Source organism: Vicugna pacos, chromosome 13 (genome assembly GCF_048564905.1).
Source record: "Vicugna pacos chromosome 13, VicPac4, whole genome shotgun sequence".
Classification (NCBI taxonomy): domain Eukaryota; kingdom Metazoa; phylum Chordata; class Mammalia; order Artiodactyla; family Camelidae; genus Vicugna; species Vicugna pacos.
Window position 1 is genome coordinate 45,596,907 of NC_132999.1, and position 12,988 is coordinate 45,609,894.

General features: G+C 38.4%; 1 protein-coding gene across 3 annotated transcripts in view; it reads right to left on the reverse strand.

The window, feature by feature from the left end:
* Nucleotides 1-12,988, reverse strand: part of ZCCHC17 (zinc finger CCHC-type containing 17) — a 48,215-nt gene that overhangs the window by 5,531 nt on the left and 29,696 nt on the right. For all 3 annotated transcript variants that reach the window (XM_006196896.3, XM_031683928.2, XM_072974906.1), the window contains 2 exons: nucleotides 9,537-9,637; nucleotides 7,602-7,747 (listed from right to left, as the gene is read on the reverse strand). In XM_006196896.3, the coding sequence (XP_006196958.1) occupies nucleotides 7,602-7,747; nucleotides 9,537-9,637 (247 nt within the window). The remainder of the gene's footprint in view (nucleotides 1-7,601; nucleotides 7,748-9,536; nucleotides 9,638-12,988) is intronic.

Below are 12,988 nucleotides of genomic sequence, written 5' to 3' on the forward strand. Positions count from 1 at the left end.
CTTTTCCACCTCACATCCAATCACTCAACAAACTCTGTCAGCTCTACCTTCAGAATATATCCATACCTCAACTCCCTTCTCAGAACCTCCACTACTATCATTCTAGTTCAAGGTACCATCATCTCTCACATGGATTATTACCATTGTCTATTAACTAGCTTGCTACTTTCACCTTGACCTGACTATCTAATTTCCACAAAGTAGCCAGAATAATTCTCTTAAAAGATAAGTCAGATCATGTCATCCTTTTAGTCAAAACCTCTAATGACATCCATCACATTCTAAGTGAAAGCTGAAGTCCTCATATTCTCCCATAAGGCCCTGGTTTCCTCTAACTCATTCACTTCCTCCAGCTACGCTGGCCTCCTCACTGCTCCTTAAACATGCCAAGCTCACTCCTAATATCTACCTATTGTATTTGTTGAAATGCTCTCTCACCACTTTTCTGAGTAGCTTGCTTTCTCATTGCCTTCAAATATCCACTCAAATGACACTTTATGAGAAAGACCTGCCCTTACATCCTATCTAGACAGGCAAGTCACCTACCCTCTTCTCCCCATTCTAGTACTCCCTATCTCTCATAACCAAATTAATTTTTCTTCATAGCACTTACCACTACTCAACGTATTAGTACTATTGTGTATTTACTTACCAACTCATTGTCTGTGGCCCCCATTAGAAAGTAAGTGCCTTGAAGATATTTTACCTGTTTTGTTCACTAGAGTACCTGCAATGACTAGAGCAGAGCTTCGCACATAGTAGCTCTTTTAATGAATGGTGTAGGGGGAGGACTGGTGAGAGATGATGCTGGGAAGTTGGACAGACAGTGAAGAGTCTCAAAGGAACTCAGACTTTATTCCATAGAAGAAAGGGGATCACTGAAGGCTTTTAAGCAGACTATACTGGACAATTCTCTGTGCTCCAGCAGAATGGGCCCAGGCTTGGCAACCTCTAAGATAGGCACCAGAAGTTCTCTGGACAGTGGAACAGAGCCAGCACTGCAGCCAAGGGATGACATTCCCATTTCTATTCTTAGATACATAGTACAGCAAACAGTAATTATAGTAGCCACATCAAGGGAAGAAAATTATATTCTGGACCAAATATAGCTAAACTTCACTATATTAAGTGGGCAGCCTGATCCCCAACGCAGATGCTTCCTCCTAAGATAATGTGATTCAGAAAGACCTATGATGGCACATGGTAAGTGAAAGAGGCCAGCAAGGCACAGACCACAGGTTCATGAAAAGATTACCCAGAGCTTCACTATAAAAGCCTCTATTTGTGTCTACCAACTGCTTCATAGTCCATTTCCATTTGCAACACACAGTTTCCTCTTGTTCTAATTATGCCGAACAAAAATGACTTAACAATTTGCAGACACTGGGATGAAAACTGTCACGGTACTGAATAGATATAGCATAGAAATAAACCAAAGCACATGAGATTTCTGGACAAGGACATGCATTCAGTTCATGTATGTTTGATGAGAAGAGGCTCAGGGCTAGGAAGATCTCTCACTCCTGCCCCTGCTCCTTTCATTATGACCTACTGGTAGCAGCAGGAATCAGTCCTTATTACTCTCCAAACTGAGGGCAGGTCTCAGTGAGTGAAAGAATCTGAGGAGCTACAGAGAGCAGAGATCATGGAGTCTGTCCATCCAAGGCACATGTCTGTATGTGCCAGGCACTATTTGGAACAGGTGACATCCTTTCTTTATCCTGGGCTGTTTCTGGGTTCCGCAACATGCCTAGCACCTTCTCCTGTCTTAGAGGCTTTACATTAGACATTCTCTTCACCAGACTGCAGAAGGAAGTGGGACAATGAAGCAGTCTTGTGAAGAAGCAGAGATGAGAACCCAACAGCGTGTTTCTGACTTTCTGGGTTCTAGTTCTGCGTGGTCCAGAGCCAACTAATGCTGGAACAGGTGTCCAAATCTGTCACTCTCGCACACTCCAAAATATCCATCTCAGGTAGGTTTTACTGGTAAGGAAAGCCAACCTCCTGTTGGAATCAAAGATTTAGAGGAGGAAAGGAAACAGACAGGAGGCCTGGAATCTTGATTTATGATTGTGAACAAAAATAGATTAACAGAGAACATCAGGTAATTGCTGAGGGTAGCTAGTAATAGGGCAAAACTTGCAAAAAAGTGACTTTATAAATCCTGATAAGTCAATCACCTAACACATGCACAACAGATGTGTATGAGGCACTCAATACATAGTTGTTGAGTAAATAAATAATTGAAGAGCTAAATGAATTAATGGTAGCAGTGTGGTATACAGAAAGAACACTGGGTTAATAAGCTGAAGAACTGGGTTCTTATTTCAGCACTCTCTCTTGCAGCTGTGTGTCTTTGAGTGAGACCATTTCTTTTAATCTCCACTTTCCTAATGTGTAAATTGGTGGGATAATAACACCTACCTACTCTGGTTACCACACAGGACTCTATAAGGATAAAACAAAATAAAAAATGACGGTATTTTATAAACTGTAAGTATTAAACAAATATAAGGCATAAAAGATAATAAAGGGATTAACAATAAAATGAAAAGACAATGATGCTAGATGATACCTTGACAGAAACAATGACCATTAAGGGAGAAGTTTTCACAGTTTCAGCTCCCCAGAGCACTTTTTAATCAAAGAGAATTCATGAGTTAGAAGTTAATATACGCAAAGGTACTTTAAAAAATAATAAGGTATGATGATTATTACTGCCATTGTTCATCAGACCATTTCTTTACTAACTGAAGAGCGATGGAGGGTAGGAGAATGGGTTGACTAAGTAGGCCATAAAAACCCTCATACCTAACAGCTCCTTAATAATTATTGGTGAACTTAATACACATGTCAAAGCAGCTTTAGAAACAAAGCAATAACTAATTTCACCAAATATATCAAGCAATGCAAAAGCAACTTAACCAAAGGCTCACAGAACTGAGATATCCACAGAATGACTTTAGGAATCTAGCATATACCATTTAACCCCTAAAAGGTTAAAAGAGAATGAAAAACCCTTGGAACATATAAATAGAATCAGAGTTAAAAATCTAGCTCTACTAAAGAAGCAAAATTACCTGTTTGCAGACATGATCTTATATGTAAAAAATCCTAAAGATTCCACCAAAAAAAAAAAACCTGTTAGAACTAATAAATGAATTCAGAAAAGTTGCAGGATACAAAATCAACACACAAAAATTAGTTGCATTTCTATATACTAACAATTAGCTATCCAAAAAGAAAATTAAGAAAACAATTCCATTTACAATAGCATCAAAAAGAATAAAATATTTAGGAATAAACTTAACCAACGAGGTAAAAATACTTGTACACTGAAAACTACAAAACTGCTCAAAGAAATGAAAGACATACTACTCAGCCATAAAAACCGACAACATAATGCCATTTGCAGCAACATGGATGATCCTAGAGAATGTCATTCTAAGTGAAGTAAGCCAGAAAGAGAAAGAAAAATACCATATGAGATCGCTCATATGTGGAATCTAAAAAACAAAAACAAAGCATAAATACAGGACAGAAATAGACTCATGGACAGAGAATACAGACTTGTGGTTACCGGGGGCGGGGGTAGAGGGTGGGAAGGGATAGACTGGGATTTCAAAATTGTAGAATAGATAAACAAGATTACACTGTATAGCACAGGGAAATATACACAAAATGTTATGATAAATCACAGAGAAAAAAATGTGACAATGAGTGTGTATATGTCCATGAATGACTGAAAAATTGTGCTGAACACTGGAATTTGACACAACACTGTAAAATGATTATGAATCAGTAAAAAATGTAAAAAAAAAAAAAGAAATGAAAGACAACACAAATAAATGAAAAAACATGGGAGACTTAATATGGTTAAGATGTCAATTCTACACAAAGTAATCTACAGATTTGATGTAATCCTATCAAAATTCCAATGACAGTTTTTGCAAAAATAGAAAATTTCATCCTAAAATTCATATGGAATCTCAAGGGTCCCAAAGAGCCAAAATAATCTTGACAAAGAAGAACAATGATGGAGAATTCACATTTCTTGATTTCAAAACTTACTACAAAGTTAGAATCATCAAAACAGTGTGGCACTAGCATAAAGACAGACATTTAGACCAATGTAATAGAATATAAAGAGTCAGAAATAAATCCTCATGTATATGGTCAAATGATTTCTGACAAGAATGCTGAGATCATTCAATGGGGAAAGGACAGTCTTTTTAATGAATGGTGCTAGGAACACTGGATGTTTGCATGCAAAAATATGAAGTTGAAACCTCCTTTACACCACGTTTAAAAAAAAACCCAAAATGGATCAAATATCTAAACTTAAGAATTAAGACTAAAACTCTTAGAAGAAAACAGAAGAAAAAAGCTTCATGACATTAGATTTGGCAATGATTTCTTATCTGTAACATCAAAAGTACAGGAAACAAAAGAAAAAAATATATGTTGGACTTCACCATGACTGAGAATGTTTGTACATTAAAAGACACTGTTATATACTTAAAATGTGAATATACCTAACTCTCCTTCTGAACTGTATACTTAAAAATGGTTAAGATAATAAGTTTCATATGATTTTTCACTGCAATTTTTTAAAATGTAAATCTGAAAAATAAAAATAGACTATCAACAGTGAAAAGGCAATCCACAGAATGGAGAAGACATCTGCAAGTCATAAATCTGATAAGAGATTGATACTCAGAATATATAAAGAACTCCTTGAACCCAGTGTCTGTACTTGAACCCAGTCCCTGACCACAAAGCCTCTATTTTTAAGCAACAGCTAACTGTAGTTGACATGCACTGGACTTTGCTTTTTGCCAGGCACTGTGCTTAGAGTTTTATGTGCATCACTTCATTCTAACCACCTTATGAAACAGATGCTTATTGTTCCCATTTTATAAACAGAGAAACAGATTCAGAGAAGTTTAGTAACTAGCCTAAGTTCCACAGTGAGGTGACCCAGCTGAGATTAGAACCTGGGCAGTCTGTCTCCATAGCCCAGGTTCTTAAGTTCATCCTCTACTGCCTCCAAAAAGCAATTCCTCAGCACCCACTTGATGCAACACTGCAGAGACACTGCAATTGAGCATTACAAGATTGCATGGCAAAAATGGAAAGATGCTATGACAAAGTAAAAAAGCAGGAAATAAAATGGTACATACATTTTAAATACACCTAGGTAAAGCATGAATTTGAAAACAGCTGGTAGGAAATATGTGACACAATAATATAGATTCTGATAAAATTGTGAGATTATGGGTTGCCCTTCTTTTGCTTTACATTTTAATGAGGTTACATGGGGGGAACTTCCCATCTCCCTCTTTAAGTCAAGTCCTCAGACCTCTATGAGGAAGGATCTAGAAATACCAGCACCAAGGATAAAGGTAAGTTAGGCTCTGTTTACAAAAATAAGCAATACTCAACTTATTATGTATAAAATAAACTACAAGGATATATTGTACAACATGGGGAATATAGCCAGTATTTTATAATAATTATAAATAGAACATAACCTCTAAAACTTGTGAATCACTAAACTGTACACCTGTAACTTATATAATACTGTACATCAATTATACTTCAATAAATTTTTTTAAAAAATAAGTAATACTGCAGGCAAGGTGGGTCACAGTTGACTCTGAGGGAGCTAGACCAAACATGGCAATTCTGAAGGTTTGCAGGCAGCTTCTGGAGGGCAGCACTTGGAGTAGGGATTTTTGTTAAATTCTATTTCTTTGGTTCACAGGAGAACAGTACCAAACTCAGATAGTAGCCCCGCTGCTCTAAATCAGTGTTTTCCAAGTGCCATTGATTCATCTAATATTGCCACAATTTTTTCTCCGAGTGTTTTACAACTTACTATTTTTTCACTTAAATTTTTTTCATAAAAGCTGAATACTTTCCTTTTAACTTTAAAAAGTCCTACTTAAAAGAGAAACATTATAACAGAACCACATAAGTTAAGTATGTGTAAATAGAAAACTTGCAGCCCTTGCCTTAAGTAGAAAGTAACTGTAAAAATAAGCACATAAAAAAAGTACAACAATGATTTAGCTAGATATAATGTACTGTCTGCTAAAGGCAGTAGCTGAAGAGGAATACAGTTAGACAGTTTGTTTTCACAGGAGGCAGTTTGGATTTTAAGTACAATTGGAAATCATTGAAGGATTTTAAATAGGAAGAGACATGGACTGACTGGACAGTTTCACAACTCTCTCTTGGGAATTAAAAAAAAAAAAGAAAAAAAATGAGAAAAGACAGAACAACTGAACAACTGAACAACATCATCATCCACTTTGACCTAATTACCAATTGTAAAACACAGTGCTCTATTAGAACTCTTGTGTATTACTGGTAGGAATCTGAAATGGTATAGTGCTGTGAAAAACAGTATGGTGGTTCCTCAAAAAAATCAAAATAGAATTACTATATGATCCAGCAACTCCACTTCTGGGTATATATTCTCAAAAACTGAAAGCAGGGTCGTGAAGAAATATCTGTACAACTATGTTCACAACAGCATTATTCACAAAAGCCAAAAAGTGGAAGGAATCTCAATGTCAACAACAAATGAATGAATAAGCAAAATACGGTATATGCATACACTAGAATATTTTCAGTCTTAAAAAGGAAGGAAATTCTGACACATGCTATATCATGGATGAACCTTGAGGACATTGTGCTAACTCAAGTAAGCCAGTCACAAAAAGTTTATCTTTTTGTCATACTGTATGATTCCACTTTATAAAGTACCTACAGTAGTCTAAAGCATACGGACAGAAGACAGAATGGTGGTTATCAGGTGCTGGGAGGAAAGGCGAATACACTACAAGAGAACAACTATTTCTGACCAAACTACAGCATAGTTTTTTTTCATTTCCTCTCTGTGCTGCACGCTACAAATGTACTGGTTTTTTCTGCACCACAATAACGTCTGTTTCCTGAATTGTTCTGCTATAAGTAGTAGATGGGAGACACAACTCAGTAAGACAGGCACTTTTATCCACTGCTGGGTGCAAATAAGTACATTTTTGAAAGACAATTTTATTAGATGTTATCAAGAGCCTTAAAGCCCTAACTCGGTAATCTTATTTAGGAGTTTACCCAAAGAAATCAGTAAGAGATGTGGCCAAAGATTTAGATTGGAAGTAATAAAAATATCTAACAGTACAAAAATTATTAAATAAACCATCATACAGCCATAGGGTAAAATATCGTATGTTGCCCTTAAATCAGGTTCCTGAAGAACACTTAAAAGATACTAGAAAATGCTTTTGTTAAGTATAATGAAAAAAGATATAAACTATACCTAGTATCACCATGATTTTGTGTTCATGTGCAAAAACAGATGTATATACATGAAAATTATATAACCACATTTACCTTGAAAATTATATGTTTATTTAGAAAAAAGACTGGAATATACCAAAAATACTATAAGAGTCTCTCTGGGTGCAAAGATGACAAGAAATCTGAATATTCTTTATGTTTTTTAGTATTTCTAAAATTTCTGCAAAAAGTACATTTTTATTTTAAAACAAAAAAAAAGATAAATAAAATATAAGCAAGACAGCACTCACCTTCTTTCTTTTTCTAGAAGAATTTCTCGTGGGGTCAGGCTTCTCAAACTCTGCTGACTTTGCCTCTTCCTTCTCCTCCTCCTCCTCAGGTATCAGTGAGTACTTGGTCCCACCTGGTTGCATGAAACAATCCTTTGCAAAGTGGCCTGTGGAAGAGACGTGGAAATGGTAGGGAGGGAAAAAGCAGTCTCTCCCCTTAGCAGGCCAACCTTCCCCAGACCGAGGCTCCTGAAAGGGGCTAGCTGGTTCAGGAGGTACTACTGAGTTCATTCAGAGCAGCTGTTGCATTCAGAGAAGATTTTCTGTCTCCTCAGGATGGCACTGCTCACTCAACCAGAGCTAGACTTGCAGCTGGTCCTAGAGCTGTGGGGAGCACTTGGCACCGCTTTGGAAATGGCACAGGATGTGAGGACACAGACTTGCGCTGCCCTCCATTAGCAACTGGGCTTAGTAACTTTTAAAGATCTATTTGGAACTCATTACTGACAATGCTGCTCCAGAGAGCACAACACTTAGCAGAGGGAGCTGAGCGACAGGCCAAGCCCTAAAGGAAGATAGCTCTTAGGCAACAGGCAGGAAGGCAGCACTCAGATTCAAGCTAACAGAGAGACAGCATGGTCACCTAGGGGCCCTCAACGTTCAGACTGTCAGGTCTGGCAAGGGCCTGAGAGATCAAGTCCTACACTGCATGTGCAGAGGATATGAAGGCACGGAGTGAAGCATCTAAAGGCCACACAGATAGCAGCAGAGCTAAAACATACCCCAGGTCTCATGCCTCTCTGCCCTGTGCTTTCTGCAGTACCAAAACCAACCACCTTTGGCCTGCCTGGGCCAAATTCCACTTCTCATTATTCTTCTCTACCTCATGTAACACCTGGTGGACACAAGCTGAAGTTAAGAGAACCCCAACCTCCCTGAGCCTATAGTGCTATTAAGGGGTCCCTTAACAGATGCTACGCAGCTGGTTTTTGTCTGAGTTTTTTGTAGATCCTGTCTCAGGAGCACAAAGAATTTGATGAGATCATCAAAAAGCTATATATAAACTACTTTGCAACTTGGAGTCCAGAAGCTGGATGGTGTCTGGAAGGAGAGAGAATACAGCATAAAGTTTTCCAAATATCTGGAATGTTCCTATAATTAAGAGTGAGGAAATATTCTTTCTCTCAAAATTTATTTTTCACTTCTTCCCTCTACTTTAATGATAAATTGGGGCTTAAACTCCACAACCTCAACCAAGGCAACCAGGGCTGCTACCAGTCATTTTAAAAAAATCAAGAGAGCAGGGTGGATGGAAGGCTAGGGTAAAGGGGTGACAAACTGATGTCCCTCTGAAAATGAGTGGCTGGCAATCCCTCTCATTATAGCTCCAACAAAGGAAGTCAGGCTGAAAAAGCTCTTTAATATTTGAGTAGAACTAAAGAAGACCTGAGGAAACAGAGCTAAAAGGAAGTGACTAGCCGGTATTCTCTACTACTAAAAAGATACTGTATTCAGAACTCTGAAGTTAAAGAGATAAAGGTAAGCAAGAAAGGGTTTGACTTGGATTCTTAAAGGCTGTATTTCCAAGTTGCTTAATTTTTGAAGCAAAACAATAATGGTCCTTCGAGATAAAAACTGAGTGTTAGTCATAATCCAACACTCTTACCTCTCCTCACATAGTATCTGAGGACCTTGTACAGGCAGGGCATCAGCTGTGGAGAGAGGGGAGTCGTGATGGTGGTATAGTATCCGGCAGGAACAGAATTCAAAGGAACAGAAAAAGCATCAAGCCATGAACTCCGATGTGAGTCTAGTAGGAACAGTAGAATAGCAGGTGAGGCTGTCACTTGGCTAAAAAACAGAGTGAGCTAAACACACACTGGGTGGCTTCCCTCATGCAGTAAAGGGTCTGTCTGTAAGGAGAGAAAAACTGAAACAGCAAAGGCTTCGCCTTACCTTTACAGCCACACTTCTTGCAGGTAGTGTTCAGGACAGCCTCGAGGGTAATCTTCTGCCCAGTGTAATCCTGGAAGGACCGCCTCCGCCTCTCTTCTTGCCTGTAATGAAAAGGATACTGACTGCTGGCCCTCTTAAGAGATGTGGTCAGAAACACTACAAGTTAATACTGTATGTTGGTTTTTTGCTTTGTTTTTGGTGGGTAGAAGGGAGAAAGAAGGAAAAGCACCAAGCCTAAGGAGACAGGCAGTGAAAGCAATGTGAAATAGACAACTTTTCTCATTCAGGACAAGGCTCTGAATTAATAATTATAAATGAGACTAGATTTCATCTCCCTGATGTACAGGGGATGAAGTTATAATTACTCACCCCACTAAGCCCACTACAACCTTTACAAGGTCACTCCTGGGTTTAAAAGACCTTCAGTGACTTCCTAGAAAATCAAGTCCAAATTGTTTACCTATGTATTCAAGGCCTTTCACAGTCTGTCGCTAACCTACTTTCCAGGCTCATCTTCACTTGTACAATATGCTCTGGCCAAACCAGACTGTTCTACTTTCTCCAGATGGTTCACTGCTTTTGCTTAGGCAGTTCCCTCTTTCTGAAATGCTCTGCTTCCCCTCTTTACTCCCTCCTCACCACCTAACTACACCCAAACACTTCAAGGCTCAGCTCAGTTACTGCCTCTCCTTCTATCAAGTCTTCTTTCCTGAGCCCCTCAACCAGAATTATCTCTGTTCACATTCCCGTAACACTTTAAAAATATTCTAAACATTTGACCAAAGTATAATATACATAGAGAAAAGTGTTCATAAACACACAGCTTGACTGATTTTCACAATTTGAAATACCCATGTAACTGGTACTCAGATAAACAGAACATCACCAGCACCTCAGAAGCCCCTCTGGTCACCATGCCTCCCTCCCCCAAGGGTAACCACTATTCTAATTTCTAACAGCATAGATTAACTTTACCTACTTTTTATGAACTATATGAATGGAATCACAGTATGGACCCTTCTGTGTCTGGCTTCTTTCACTTATTTGTGAGAGCCAGCCATACTGCTGTGTGCAGTTGTGGATCATTCATTCTCACTGCTGTAAAGTATTTTGCTATTGATGTGCATTTGAGTGATTTCTATTATGAACAGTGCTTCTGTGAACCTTCCAGCACATGTCCTTCGGTGAACATATATGTGTATATGCATTTCTGTTGGGAAGTGCCTGGTTCCAAGTAGGAGTGGAACTACTGGGTTCTAGGGCATCTGCTTTAGGAGACACCACCAGACTGTGTATTTACCAATTACACCTCTACCAGCAGAGGCTAAGCATCCCAGTTGTCATAGCTCTTGTTTCTTACCCTTCCTCTAACACACAGGACCTGCAGAGCAGGTACTCTTGAAAATGTTTAACTGAAGAATATCACCCCGATCATTCTTTCTTGCAAACTCTGTATTCTACACACACTTCAATCCTAGCACATATCACAGCAAATTTACGTTTCTTCTCTAGATTGTGGGCCCTTTAAAAAAATATCTTACTTGCATTGGTTTACCTGGCACCTTAGCCCAAGGCTTGGCAAGCAATAGCATCAATAACTCCTTATTGAAATTTCTTTATTCTTCATCCAAAATATTTTCCTTTACCTGAACATCTTTAGCTTTGAACTCTGACTCCACCTAAGAATTTCTCACTGTTCACCAGGTCTCTGTAGAGTCTAGCAAAAACAGAGAACTATCCTGCCAAAAGAGCCACATTACCCAGAGAAATGCAGGGTAACAATATCAAAGCAGAATAAAGCCATCTACTTCACATATTTTAGCCAACAGTTTCATGGGATGCGTGGGCTCAGGAGAAGAAACAGAGAGGATAAAGGTACTCAGGTCCTCCATATTCTGTCCCAGTTATTCTTCAAAGTTCAGCTAAAATATTGCATCCTCTATAAAATGCTGCCTGCTACCATAGGCAGAGTTACTCATTTTATTTTACTAGGTTTGTTTTACATTCTGCCTCACCCTCTGTCCTATGAGTAACAAAAACCAAGCTGAGGAGAGTGAAGAAGGGAATGATGACGTATCAACAGCCATAAAGTCTCAGTTAAGGAAGATAGTAAGTTCTAGAGAGCTAATGTAGAACATTGTACCTATAGCCAACAATACCGTATCACACACCTAAAATTTTGTTAAGAGGGTAGATCTCATGTTAAATGTTCTCACTATACTAAAATTAAAAAAACCCAACAATAACAAACAAAAAAAACAAGGTAGGATCTTGGGGACATAACCTGAACAGTCACAAAAACTCCACGGCTTTCAGATGACCTTGTTTATAGAACTGAGTTTCAAGTGGCTATGAGTTACAGCTTAAGCAAACCCTCACTGTAATTAATTCCAATACTCTGTGGATTCAAACAAACTATAAGCCAAATCAAACCTCCTACCTGACACTCCATTCAACAAATGTGTCACCACAACATGTCTCCCTTTCTGTCCTTATCGCCATCATGCTAGTTTAGGCTTCATTACATTTCACCTAAACGGTAACAGTTCATTTACCAGTGTCCCAGCCCCTAATCCAGCTAGCACACATAGTTGGATTAATCTTTTTTTTTAAGTTTAACTAATAAATGGCAAGCACCAACGCTAGTACTAATGATACGAGTAAATATATTAAAATGATAGGACATGGTCTTTTTCCTCAAAGAGTGGAGGGCAATATATAAACAGATAATTTCAGTGTGGCAGTACATAAACGTTCTTTCTAAAGACTATACTATGCTGGCTAAACCTAACTGGAAACTGTACTTAGCCCCATTCCATTTGCAGATTCCCTTATTAGATGACCTTGTTAATACTTTGGGGCCTGAGGGAATGAAACAGACGACAGCTAGATCTTGATGGAAAATGAAAGGTAGTTGAGGCAAACTGTGGGTAGCTGGAAAGAGCATGAAGATATTGAGCCTAATGGAGTGAGGCCAGAGAATGAGGTACCTGGAGAGAATAATTTGATGAGGAATGTCTCCCAGTCAAAGGCTTTTTAAAAATTCATATTATTTGACTGACATTCAGAGCTCTCTGCAATCTGCCCCCAACATACCTTGCAAGCCTTACATTCTAGTACTTCACTACACCCTCTTCTTTCCTTAAGCGAGACTCTTGAATATGCATGTGCTTTCCTGCCTCATGCTTTTCCTCAAACTATTTCTTCTGCCTAGAATACTATTCTTTCTCTTGCTGTCTAACAAAATCTTATCCATTCTTCAAGACCTAGCTCAACTGCCACTTCTTCTCTATAAGGGCCTCATATCAACTCTTCCTCTTCAAGCTAATTTCTAGAATCCTTCCCTTATGCCACTCTTTTAGCACTTATTACATGTTGCCTTATGTTAAAGTTATTTGCATAATTATTTCATTACTCCAGGCAGTAATGTCCTTAGGTGGAAACCCTGGTAA